Source organism: Meles meles, chromosome 1 (genome assembly GCF_922984935.1).
Source record: "Meles meles chromosome 1, mMelMel3.1 paternal haplotype, whole genome shotgun sequence".
NCBI classification, from domain to species: Eukaryota; Metazoa; Chordata; class Mammalia; order Carnivora; family Mustelidae; genus Meles; species Meles meles.
In genome coordinates this window covers 105,701,757-105,715,195 of record NC_060066.1, presented here as the reverse complement: position 1 = coordinate 105,715,195, position 13,439 = coordinate 105,701,757, and the positions used below count along the sequence as shown (strand labels likewise).

At 37.8% G+C, this 13,439-nt stretch overlaps 1 protein-coding gene across 5 annotated transcripts in view; it reads left to right on the top strand.

The window, feature by feature from the left end:
* SPIDR (scaffold protein involved in DNA repair) overlaps nucleotides 1-13,439 on the top strand; it is a 600,140-nt gene that overhangs the window by 114,416 nt on the left and 472,285 nt on the right. For all 5 annotated transcript variants that reach the window (XM_046007112.1, XM_046007104.1, XM_046007094.1 and 2 more), the window contains 2 exons: nucleotides 662-847; nucleotides 10,693-10,856. In XM_046007112.1, coding sequence (XP_045863068.1) covers nucleotides 662-847; nucleotides 10,693-10,856 — 350 coding nt within the window. The remainder of the gene's footprint in view (nucleotides 1-661; nucleotides 848-10,692; nucleotides 10,857-13,439) is intronic.

The window sequence follows — 13,439 nt, the reverse complement described above, 5'->3', positions numbered from 1 at the left end:
GTATTCTCATGGTGATGGAATTGTTTTGTGTCTTCTAGGTATCAGAATCAGTATTCTAGTTGTGGTGTTACACTATAGTTTTGCAGATTGTTACCATTGAAGGAATTGGATAAAGCATACAAAGGCTCAATCTATTGTTTTTTTTTTTTTACAACTCTATGTGGATCTACTATTACCTCAAAATGACAAATTTAGTTAAAAGAGTTTATTAAGTGTTTTTAAACACATTGTGGCTAGTAGGACTCCTAATATGATACAGGAGACACACAGAAGCATTTCTCTTGTACATAAATACTGGTTATATGGTTGTTTTGTGTTTTGTCTTGTTCTTTTAGTTTCACCAAATATTCTAGAAAGTTATAGTTGTATAATTAGTTCAAGGTTATTTTTTTTGAATTTTCATTTGTGCTATACTCATTTTACTCATTTTCCTTTTTTTTTTTTAAACTTAATTAGTTCTTATTTCTTCATAAATTTGGTTTTGATTCAAAGAATCTTGGGTTCCACATAGAACTTTACACAGGCTGATCTAAGACATGGCTTTCACTATCATCAGAATTTTGTTATTTGTGACTTTGACAGAGTAACATGTATAAAATTTAATTCTGGCAAATAACTGTATGAGTTGAATGTGTTTATACATTTTCTTTCTCTTTAACAGAAAGTGCTGCATCTAAGAGTACCAGTGAGCTAAAAGATATAACATGGAGTTCCAGTGAAAGTGATCTGTCTGATGAGGATACAACAGTTATTAAGTCACAGAGATATAATGGACATGGTTCTGGAATAGACAGGTTTTGTACCAGGAACAGGAATATTTCATGTCCGGAAGATGGGGCCAGTAAAGGTAAATTGATAATTTGATAAGAAATCCTCTTTCTGTTTTATATTGGGCTCAGTATTGGAAAAAACTTCATTTCTTTTCTAACATTATTAGTGAGGACCATACTGAGTCTTTTCCTCTATGTTCAGCCCTTTATAAACATTTTCTTATTTAGTATTTTTCACAACAACTCTAAGAGCTAACTTTTACAAGTATTACTTTTATAGCTAACAACTTAAGTTTGAGCAGTAGAATTGGTTGGTATTCCACTTGGGTTCTCTGCTGTATAGTGTTGTACCTATATCGCCCCTTGCTGATGAGGTTTTGGTAAATACTATGATAGTAAATGAGTGGTAGAAATATAATACACATTTCTGTTTTGATGACATTTTATATTGTATTGTGTTTTTGACAGTGTATTTTATTTTTTTATTAAATTTTTATTGTGTTATGTTAGTCACCTTACTGTACGTCATTAGTTTTTGATGTAGTGTTCCAGATTCACTGTTTACATATAACACCCAGTGCTCCAGGCCAACCCATCTCCCTAACCCCCTCCCTTCTAAAACCCTCAGTTTGTTTCTCGAAGTCCATAGTCTCTCATGGTTCGTCTCCCCCTCCAATTCCCCGTGCTTCATTTTTCCCTTCCTTCTCTTAATGTCCTCCATGCTATTCCTTATGTTCCACAAGTAAGGGAAACCATACGATAATTGACTTTCTCTGCTTGACTTATTATACTCAGCATAATCTCCTCCAGTCCAATCCATGTTGATGCAAAATTTGGATATTCATAATTTCTGATAGCTGAGTTATATTCCATTGTATATATGGACCACATCTTCTTTATCCATTCGTCTGTTGAAGGGCATCTTGGCTCTTTCCACAGTTTGGCTATTGTGGATATTGCTGCTATGAACATTGGGGTACCTGTGCCCCTTCTTTTCACTATATCTGTATCTTTGGGGTAAACCCCAATAGTAGTACAATTGCTGGGTCAAAATTTTTTTTTTTTTTAGGAACCTCCACACTGTTTTCCAGTGTCTGCACCAACTTGCATTCCCACCAGTAGTGTAATAGGGTTCCCCTTTCTCCAGATCCTCTCCAGCATTTGTTGTTTCTTGCCTTGTCGATTTTTGCCATTATAACTGATATAAGGTGGTATCTCAACGTGGCTGATGATGAATATTTTTTCATGTTTCTGTTAGCTATTTGTATGTCTTTATTGGAGAAGTATCTATTCATGTCTTCTGCCCATTTTTTGATTTGATTATTTGTTTTTGGGTGTTGAGTTTGAGAAGTTCTTCATAGATCTTGGATATCAACCCTTTCTCTGTAGTGTCATTTGCAAATATCTTCTCCCATTTCATGGGTTGCCTCTTTGTTTTGTTGACTGTTTCCTTTGCTGTGCAGAAGCTTTTGATCTTGATGAAGTCCCAACTGTTCATTTTTGCTTTTGTTTCCTTTGGAAACAAAAACACGCCTTTGGAGACGTGTCTTGAAAGAAGTTACTGTGACAGATGTTGAAGAGGTTACTATCTATGTTTGCCTCTAGAATACTGATGGATTCCTATCTCACATTGAGGTCTTTCATCCATTTAGAGTTTATCTTTGTGTATGGTATAAGAAAATGGTCGAATTTCATTTTTCTGTATATAGCTGTCCAATTTCTCCAGCACCATTTATTGAAGAGACTGTCTTGTTTCTATTGGATATTTTTTCCTGCTTTGTAGAAGATTATTTGACCATAGGATTGAGGGTCCATATCTGGGCTCTCTACTCTGTTCCTTTGGTCTAGGTGTCAGTTTTTGTGCCAGTACCATGCTGACTTCATGGTCACAGATTTGTAATATAGCTTGAAATCAGGCAATGTGATGTCCCCAGCTTTATTTCTCTTTTTCAACATTTCCTTGGTGATTTGGGGTCATTTCTGGTTCCATAAACACTTTTGGATTATTTGTTCTAGCACTTTGAAAATTGCCGATGGTATTTTGATTGGGATGGCTTGAAAGTATAGATTGCTTTGTGCAACATACACATTTTAGCAATGTTTATTCTTCTGATCCATGAGCATGGAATATTTTTCCATCTTTTTGTTTCTTCTTCAATTTCTTTCATGAGTATTCTGTAGTTCTAGAGTATAGATCCTTTACTTTTTTGGTTAGGGTTTCCAAGGTATCCTATGGTTTTTGTGCTATTGTAAATGGAATTGATTCTCTATATTTCTCTTTCTACAGTTTCATTGTTAGTGTATAAGAAAGCAACTAATTTCTGTGCATTGATTTTTGTATCCTGCCACATTACTGAATTGCTGTATGAGTTCTAGTAATTTGGAGGTAGAATCTTCCAGTTTTCCACATAAAGTATCATGTCATCTGTGAAGAGAGAGAGTTTGACTTCTGCTTTTCCAGTTTGAGTAACTTTTATTTCTTTTTAGTGTTTGATTGCTGTGGCTAGGACTTCAAGTACTATGTTGAACAATAGTGCTGAGAGTGAACATCCTTGTCATGTTCCTAATCTTAAGGGAAAGGCTGTTAGCTTTTCCCCATTGAGAATGATATTTGCTGTGTGTTTTTCATAGATGGGATTTTATGAAACTGAGGAATGTTCCCTCTATCCCTCTATTTTGAGGAGTTTTAGTCCAGAAAGGGAACTGTATCTTGTCAAATGCTTTTTCTGCATCAATTGAGAGAACCATGTGGTTCTTTTCTCTTCTCTTATTAATTTGTTCTGTCACATTGATTGATTTGTGAATGTTGAACCACCCTTGCATTCCCAGGTATAAATCCCACCTGGTCATGGTGGATATTCTTTTTAATATATTGCTGGATCCTGTTAGCTAGGATCTTGTTGAGAATCTTAGCATCATATTCATCAGGGGTACTGGTCTGAAATTCTCCTTTTTGATGGGGTCTTTGGTTGATTTGGGGATCAAGGTAATGCTGGCCTCATAGAAAGGGTCTACAAGTTTTCCTTCTGTTTCTATTTTTTGAAACAGATTCAGGACAGTAGGTATTATTTCTTCTTTGAATGTTTGGTAAAATTCCCCAGGGAATCCATCAGGTCCTGGACTCTTGTTTTTTTGGAGGTTTTGATCACTGCTTCAATCTTGTTACTAGTTAAATAACTAGTAACGAGATTGTCTGTTCAGGTTGCCAATTTCTTCCTGTTTCAGTCTTGGAAGTTTATAGGTTTATAGGAATGCATCCATTTCTTCTAGGTTGCTTAATTTATATTAATAATAAATTTTATTAATTTATAACCGTTGATAATAATTTCTGATGATTGTTTCTATTTCCTGGGGGTTAATCGTGATCTCCCCTCTTTCATTCATAATTTTATTACTTTGGGTCCTTTCTCTTTTCTTTTGGATTACTTTGGCCAGTGCTTTTTCGATCTTATTAATTCTTTCAGAGAACTGGCTTCTAGTTTTGTTGATGTGCTCTGTTATATCTCTGGTTTCTAATTCACTGATCTCTGCTCTGTTCTTAATTATTTCCCTTCTCGTGAGTGGGTTAGCCTTAATTTGTTGCTGATTCTCCAGTTCTTTAAGGTATAAAGAGAGTTAGTGTTCGGGATTTTTCTATTTTTTTTGAGTGAGGCTTGGATGGCCATGTATTTCCCTGTTAGGAACACCCTTGCCATATCCCATAGGTTTTGGACCAATGTGTTTTCGTTGTCATTGGTTTCCATGAATTGTTTTAAGTTCTTTGACTTCCTGGTTGACCCAAATGTTCTTGAGTAGATGGTCCTTAGTTTCCAAGTGTTTGAATTTCTTCCAGATTTTTTCTTGTGATTGAGTTCCAGTTTCAAAGCACTGTGGTCTGAGAATATGCAGGGAATAATCTCAGTCTTTTGGTATCGGTTGAGCCCTGATGTGACCCAGTATGTGGTGTATTCTGGAGAAAGTTCCATGTGTGCTCGAGAGGAATGAGTATCTTGTTATTTTAGGGTGGAATGTTCTGTAAATTTCTTTGAGGTCCATCAAATCTCTTGTTTCTTTGTGGATATTCTGCTTAGATAATCTGCCTGTTGCTAAGAGTGGACTGTTAAGATCCCCTACAATTAACGTATTGTTATCAGTATGTCTCTTTATTTTGATTAACAGTTGGCTTATGTAGTTGGCTGCTCCCATATTGGGGGCATAGATATTTGCAATTGTGAGATCTTGTTGGATAGACCCCTTAAGAATGATATAGTGTCCTTCTGTATCTCTGATTGCAGTCTTTATCTGAAAATTTAATTTGTCAGATATGAGGATTGCTACCCCAGCTTTCTTTTGCAGTCCATTAGCATGAAAGAGAGATGGTTTTCCATCCCTTCACTTTCAGTCTGGATGTATCTTTAGGTTCAAAATGAGTCTCTTGTAGTCAGTGTATGGATGGTTCCTGTCTTTTTATCCAGTCTACAACCCTGTGCCATTTTATGGGCGCATTTAGGCCATTCACCTTGAGCGTGATTATTGAAAGATACATTTTTATTGTCATCATGTTTCCTGTAAGGGTCTTGTTTCTATAGATTGTCTCTGTAATTTTTGTTCTACATCACTCTTGGGGTCTTTCTTCTCTTATAGAACTCCCCTTAGCATTTCTTTCAGGGCTGGGTTAGTGGTCACATATTCCTTCAGTTTTTGCTGGTCTTAGAAACCCTTTCTCTCTCCATCCATCTATCCATCCGTCTCTGTCCAACTAAATGACAGTCTTGCTGGGTAGAGTATTCTTGGCTTCATGTTCTTCTCATTTAGTATCCTGAATATATCTTGTCAGCCCTTTCTGGCTTGCCAGATTTCTGTGGACATGTCTGATGTTATTTTGATGATCCTCCCTCTGTACGTAAGAAATCTCTTCCTCCTAGCTGACCTTAAGATGTTTTACCTGCTTTAAGGTTCACGAGTTTCAGTATCACATGCCTGGGGGTCCATCTGCCCTCCTTGATCTTGGGAGGTGTTCTCTCTGCCTCTATGACATGAACAATTGTTCCATTCCTTAGATTAGGGAAGTTTGCAGGTATGATTTGCTCAAATATATCTTCTAGTCCTCTCACTCTCTCCAGCCCCTCAGGAATCCCAATTATTCTGACATTGGAACATTTCATGGTGTCGTTTTTTTCTCTAATTCTGTTTTCATGGACTCTAAGTTGTTTGTTTCAGGCCTCTTCCTGATCCTTCTTTTCTATTAGTTTGTCTTCTAGATCACTAATTTTCTTCTGCCTCATGTACCCCAGTTGTTAGAGTATCTAGATTAGATTGGATCTCATTGATGGCATTCTAAAATTCTGCCAGATCAGCTCTCACTTCTGCCCTTAGAGAATCTGTGTTGTCATTAGTGTTTTTCTCCAACCTAGCTATTGTCTGCATAACTGTTAACCTGAAGTCTATTTCTGACGTCTTGCTTATATCCATATCCTTTAATTCTGTTGCAGAGGTCACAGTCTCTGAATTTTTCCTGTGTTGGGGATTCCTCCTCCTAGTCATTCTGGTCAAGGGTGGTTGAAAAAATGTACAGAGTTCAAAGTATTGACCACAACTCAAGCAAGATGCACCTGTTTTATAGGGACCCTAAGGTTGTTAGCCTCTTGTTCTTTCAGCCTGTCTTCTGGGGGAAGGTCCTGCTGCACTGTTACTCAGGCAAACCTGTTTGGGCAGAATTGCCCTGCCCCCTGTGGGGGATATGGGCTTAGTGAAAACTGGTTTTAGGGGGGCTTTTGTTTTCTGTCAGAGCAGAAGTGACTGTATCCAGTCTTCTGTCTCAGAACAGAGAGATCACAGTCTGTTCTCCAGAAAGCCCTAAAGGCCACAGTGTCTCTGTTTTTGTCGTTGCTGCTGAAAACCCCAGCGTCCTGGGTTATGTGCCCCACAGCAGCACTCCTAGCGCTCACTTCCAGGTTCAGGCACGTCTGTGCCCTTTGTGCTTCTGAAACCACCAGCTGCCTCCAGTTCACACGTCTGCCTCCAGAGCTCCAGGTTTCAGTCTGGAGGGCTGCCCTAAAGGCCTTTCCCCGAGGCTACCAGTCTGCGAGTCTGTGAGTCTGTGCCATGTCCCCAGCATGGGATGCTTTTGGGCTCCTGTGTTATTTCACCTTCCCAGCAACATTGCTTTTGGTAGCTCCCTCCCCTTTTAGTTTATCATCTTGTATCTGCCCACAGAATCATGGCTCCCTGCTTCATACTTCGAAACCAGCCACTGGAGATATTCTGTTGGTATAGATCCTGATAGATCTTCTTACTTTTCAGGCTGATTTCATGGATGTTCAGAGTGGTCTGGTAGATATCCAGCTTAATTCAGGGGACTGGTTGTAATAGGGTCCCCTGCTTCTCTGACATTTTGGCCCCTGTTTTTGACAGTTTAAAACAAGGTTTCCCAAACTTGTCACTAATGCCATTTGGGGCCAGAAAACTCTTTGTGTGGAAGAGGGGGCTTTCCTGTGCAGCATAGGATGTTTAGCAGCATCTCTGGCCTCCATTTACTAGTGACAGCTCTGCCAGCCCCAGTTGTTGTTGTTGTTTAAGATTTTATTCATTTATTTGTTAGAGAGAGAGAAAGTGTGTGCGTACACACAAGTAGGGGGAGTGGCAGACAGGAGGAAAAGGCTCCCAACTGATGTAGGTAGGACTCAGTCCCGGGACTCTGGGATCATGACCTGAGCTGAAGGCAGGTGCTTAACTGACTGAGCCATCCAGGCATCCCTCCCCTAGTTTCAGTTGTCACAGCCAAAAATGTCTCCAGTTGTTGTCAGATGTCCGCAGAAGGGCAGAATCATCCTGAGTTGAGAACCGTAGACTTAGAATTAGGAAAATCATGTCTTTTTATAGTTTTTAAAGTATATAGCTCATCTAGAGTACTTAGAATTCTTAATGCTTTCAAAATAACCTTTATATGAGTTGGTTACTTGGTTAAGGTTATGTTTATACAGACAAACCCTGTGGAAAGGGATTATATATATCTTTGGCCACTTTGTATGCCATCTTGGTAACTGTCAGTTCACATTCTAGTAATAAACAGGTAAGGTGATATTTTAAGGTTATACATAAGCTCATTTTATTTTATTTTTTAATTATTTTATTTTATTAATTCAACCATATGACATGAAATTTGTTGTTTGGTAACTTTTGGTCTTTACACATCTAAGAACATTTTGTTATTAAAAACTATGTTTTTTTGTTGGTTAATAGTATGCTATGTGAAGTCCATCTCATTAAAACTGCTATTAAAAATTGTCTATGTCTTTCTCTATTAGAAGACATAGCAGTTTTCAAAATTCTAAGAATGGAAAGGTGCTTTGAGCTAATTACTTTGAAATGTGTTAACAAATTGTTGACTTTTCTTAAGCAAGTTGACTATTAGGTAACAAGTACATGATCCCTTTGAGTGTATCTAATCATGTGTTTAACTGCTGGCTTATCTTTCTCTTCTCTGTTCCTTTTCCGTCTCCTCGTCTCACTACTTTTTAACTTTAATTACTGTTTATCAGTTTCTTGTTTTACCTCAAGACACTTGGCTGGATATAATGTATGTTATTTTCTTTTTTATCTACTATATCTTCTATATCTTGTGAGCTGAGTACCCTCATTTTACAGAAGGAATTTGGGACTCAGAGAAGTCAAATCGCTTACCCAGAGTAACATAGTTAACAAGTGTGCCAATTAATATTTATAGTTAGGGATGTCTAACTTCAGTGCTGTGTGCTTTAACACTGTTCTGGTGCTTAGGAGACTTGGCTTCTTATCAGAATTACCAGGTGAGTTTTTTTTTTTTCTTTTTTTTAAATTTCTTTTTATTGTTCCAGAATTCATTGTTTATGCACCACGCCCAGTGCTCCGTGCAATATGTTCCCTCCATAATACCCATCATCAGGCTCACCCAACCTCCCAACCACCCCCCCACCACAAACCCTGAGATTGTTTTCAGAGTCCATAGTCTCTCATGATTCGTCTCCCCCTCCAATTTCCCTGAACTCCCTTCTCCTCTCCATCTACCAAGTGAGTTTTAAACACAATATACCTAGACCTCCTTCTACTTATATTGGATTAGAGTCTCTGGGCCTTAAGGCCCAGAATTGTGATTGAGAGGGAAGAGCCCTGAATTTAAATTGTCAAAATCTTCTTTTAAAAAAAATATTCCCCTCCATTTGTCTTTTTTTATAACTTTGAAAAAGATTCTTAAATTTTTGGAGACTCAGTTTCTTCATCAGTAATTGTCTTGCCTGCTTCATAAAATTATTGTGAAGAATGAACGGTCTTATTAGTTTGGGTTGTGGTATATCATTTTATAGCAGTCAAAAGCTGCAGTATAAGTGTTATTCATCGATGGGCTTCTCCAGGGTAGGAACAGTGTTCTGTATTATGTTCTATGTTTGTTTGTTTTAGTGTTTTAAATGTCTAGAATGATGTAGTAGGCCTTCTGTAGCACTGCTTTTACTGAATGAATGAGGAACAAATGGACAAATGCTATAAAAGTACAATGGCTCTGGGGGCACTTGCATTCCTCAGAGCTCTGCCTTTCCCTTGGCTTTCTGCTGTGATGCTTCAGCAACCTGCAGAATTTATATGTTCCACTGCCTGGCTTCCATGAGTAAATGTGTTGTTACGTGTGGTATTTCCCTGCCATTCTCTAATGGTAAGAGTGGTTGCTGCAGTTATTTTACTGCCATTATATGTCTACTTCTCCCAGACTAGTCTGACCTCCAGTCTTTTATAATCACTATAGTGGACTTTCATCTTCTGGAACAATGGTATCAGAAAAAAGAAGACTTACATTTTTCTTTGCTTTATTCCATACTTGTAGCTTAAATTTGTCTTTTCTTTTCTTTTCTTTTTTTTTTTTTTTTGGTTTTATTTTGAATTCCCTTTCAGGTATTAAAGCTAGTAAGTTATTTTATTTTTAATATTACTTCTATCTGGAAATAAGATTGTTGCTAGTATACCTCTGAAATAGGGTCAAGATATCTTACTAGCCCTCTTAGTTGCTGAGGTAGCTGTGAGGGAATACTTGGGCTTTGTACTATAGGAAAGGTTTATCTTACATGCCTCAGAGATACCTCAGAGATTAATTTACCCCTAATAGCTACTTTTATTTCTTTAAAAATAGATTAAATTTGGTTATTTGATATATGAAAATAATTTAACTTCCAAATTAAATTTTGCAAAAGTAGCACCTAGATAACAATGCTTATAAAGTAAACTATAAACTAAATTTCCTTTTTTTTTTTTTTAAACTTGATGCAAAATCTATAAAAAAATGTTTTAGGTGAAAATTCTTTTAAGAAGTCTGTTAACAAGAGACTAATTAAAGGGGCCCCTGGGTGGCTGAGTTGTTGAGCATCTGTCTTTGGCTCAGGTCCTGGGATTGAGCCCCTGTCGGGCTTCCTGCTAGGCAGGAAGCCTACTTCTCCTCTCCCACTCCTCCTGCTCATATTCCCTCCCCCACTGCCTCTCTGTCAAATAAATAAATAAAATCTTTTTTTTTTTAAAGGACACTGATTAAATAAACTGTGGGTCAGCTATGCAGTGGAATACTATGTTGTAGAAAAGAATGAGGATACCCTATTACTGATATAGAAAACCTCTGTGAAGTTAAAAAAAAAAGTGTATCAGAAAGAAGGAAAAAAATTATATTTTATTTCCCTGAACATGCTGGAAAAACCCTAGAAAGATACAAAAATAACTAGTAAAAGTAATTACCTGAGAATTGGAATATGGGTGATAGGAGTAACAGGATGACTAGAGATAAGAGTAGAAGTGTAGTTTTCACAGTCTTTTAATATATATTTTAAAAATTACTCAGCAATATGGATGTTTTTAACTACTGAGAATAAAGAAAATAGATTAAGAAACATTAAGGGTATATACAATTGTTTAAAATTGTGTTTTTTAGATGAACTACAGTTTATTGACTGGGAGATTGACAGTGACAGGGAAGATACTAGTGAGTATAATGAATTTGAAGATGGTGAGAGTGTTGTGGAAATATCAGACTGTGCTTCTTGTTCAAGCAATCATTCTTCGACTAGTGAAGAGAGGCCCTCTGAGCTTGTAAAGGTAAGAACCAGTTGTCTCAAAATTCTGGTTATGACATTTGTTAATCATAGCCTTTTGGTGTTTCATTTTAACTCCTTTTTCCAGGGCAGTCACTTTTGACTCTTAGTGATTCTTTCATTATTTATCTCCTTGTCTCTAAAAAACATGCTTAGAATGCGCTTATAAACATGGGTAACATGGATAACCCACTCCTCATGGGTAACATGGGTAACCCACACTCCTCCTCACCCACTCCCTGCACCTGCTACACATGAAAATGAAAAAATTTTCCTTTCCTCCATTCTCTCGGGACACATGTATCAAGATTTGGTTAGATTAGTCTTTAGCATTGCATAATATTCATAACTAAGGTAAATATTAATTATGATTATTTTTCCTTTTCAACTCTTCATTTTTCTTGGAGTTAATTATTTTGGGTTTTTGTTTGCCTAACTTTATTTATTGTTAATAAAACTATGTTTTTTGCCATTGTTTAGCTCTTCTGTTAAGGTTTTCAGGCAAAGTAGGCAGTCCAGCCGTTTTGTCTTTTTGGAGAGCTCATTCCCACAACCTCCTCTGATTTGAACTCATCCTCTCTGCTTTGTGGATTTAGCTACCCTTACATCTCTCTTCACCATCTTTCTGGTAATTCCCTTCACTTCTTTCTAAGGTAGAGCAACTTTATCCTGGATTCCATGTCTTCCTCTTTCTTGGTTTTCATTCTCAGTATGATTGAGGACTTCTTCTAGTAGCTTTAAAGAGAGGATTTATGTAAGATAAATGGCATGTCAGAAGATGAGTTTATTACACTTTGATAAGTGGATGGCAATTTAAATAGAATTTTAGGTGAAAAATTATTTTTCTTCAGAATTTTGAAGGCACTATTTTATTGTCTTTTAGTTCCAGAGTTGCTATTAAGAAGCCTGAAGCTATTCTCATTCTTGATTTTTTCTTTTTAAGATTTATTTATTTGAAGGAGGTGTGGGGAGGGGCAGGAGAGGGAGAGAGAGAATTCCAAGCAGACTTTGTGCTGAGCAGAGAGCTCAGTCCTGGGACCTTTACATGATGACCTGAGCTGAAATCAAGAGTCAGCTGTTCAACTGTCTGAACCACCCAGGTTCCCCTCTCATTCTTGATTTTTTAATACTTCTTCTTTATCACTTCTTTTAAGCAGTGTGATTGTGATATGCCTACAGGTGGTTTTCTGCTTGGAGTTTATCAAGCTTTTTGAGTATGTGGTGAATCAGCTCCAAGTCCATGTTGAAGTTTGGTAATTCACTACGAGGACTCTCAGCATTTAGTCAGTCAAACTCAGGGCTATAATTTATTATAGTGAAACAATACAAAGCAAAATCAGCAATGTTTCAAGAGTTCTATTCCAGTGGAGTCACACAAGGTATGCTTAATTGCTCTAGCAATCTAGCAATGAGTTTTTGATAATGTCTATAAAATGTTGCCTGCAAGGGGAGCTCATTGGTGACTGAATGCCCAGACTTTCTGTTGGTGGTTGGTAAAGTAGACACTCTCTCTGCCTTGCATGTACTGGAATTTCAGATTTCAAGAAGGAAAACAGGTATTCAGCCTAAGCCATAGGGTCTTTTCTTTTTAATGCAAGCTCATCTTTTGGTCTTGGTTAATAATTTTCCTCTTTTGCCACCTGAATCTCTTTCATTATCGGATCGTGCAGCCTGTCAAGAAGTGGGGGTCTGCAGAATTGTGTAAAGACCCTCCCCTGGGAATCAGTGCAGGTCTGTGCCAAAGAAGTCCCTAAAATTTGGAGTTTTGAAACTCAGATGCATGCCTGAGGTAACAAAGCTTGGACACAGACAGGGTGAACACAGGGTTCTGATGGCAACTAGGGAGACAAGAGTGATTGACTGCTCTTCTGCGAGGGTTCCTTGAAGAGTGGGGGATGTCAGTTTTCAGCTCCTGGGCTAGAGAGTGGGGTGCCACCAATTCATCCCACATATCCATCAGCACTGAAAGTCTTAAGGGAGAAAAACAGGGCCACCTAGTGGATTCTGGAGCTGCTTACACCAAGCCCTGCCTCCCTGGCTGCTACTCCCCCCCTTCCCCCCACCACTGAGGGCAAGTCCACCTGAGAATCAGCACAACAGACCCCTTCCCAAGAAGACCAGTGCAAACAGTTTGCTTGCGCTGAGTTTACTGATCAGAGTTCTGAAAGCTTCAGCACTGAGGAAAAATAGTATCTAACCTCCTTTGGACTTTTATTCTTTACTTCCTTCTTTTTCATTTATTTTCTTATTTTTTGCAATTCTTTTTAAAAAGTTGTTTACATTTTTATATGTATACTTTATATTTTTATTTTTTTGTTTACTTTCATTAGCATTATTTTTATATTTTTTTCTTACTTTGGGATCTAGATTCTTTATTTTTTAAATTTTATTTTATTTATTTGACAGAGAGAAATCACAACTAGGCAGAGAGGCAGGCAGAGAGAGGGGAGGAAGCAGGCTCCCTGCGGAGCAGAGAGCCCGATGCGGGGCTGGATCCCAGGACCCTGAGATCATGACCTGAGCCGAAGGCAGAGGCTTTAACCCACTGAGCCACCCAGGCGCCCCTAGATTCTTTATATTTTTTTTA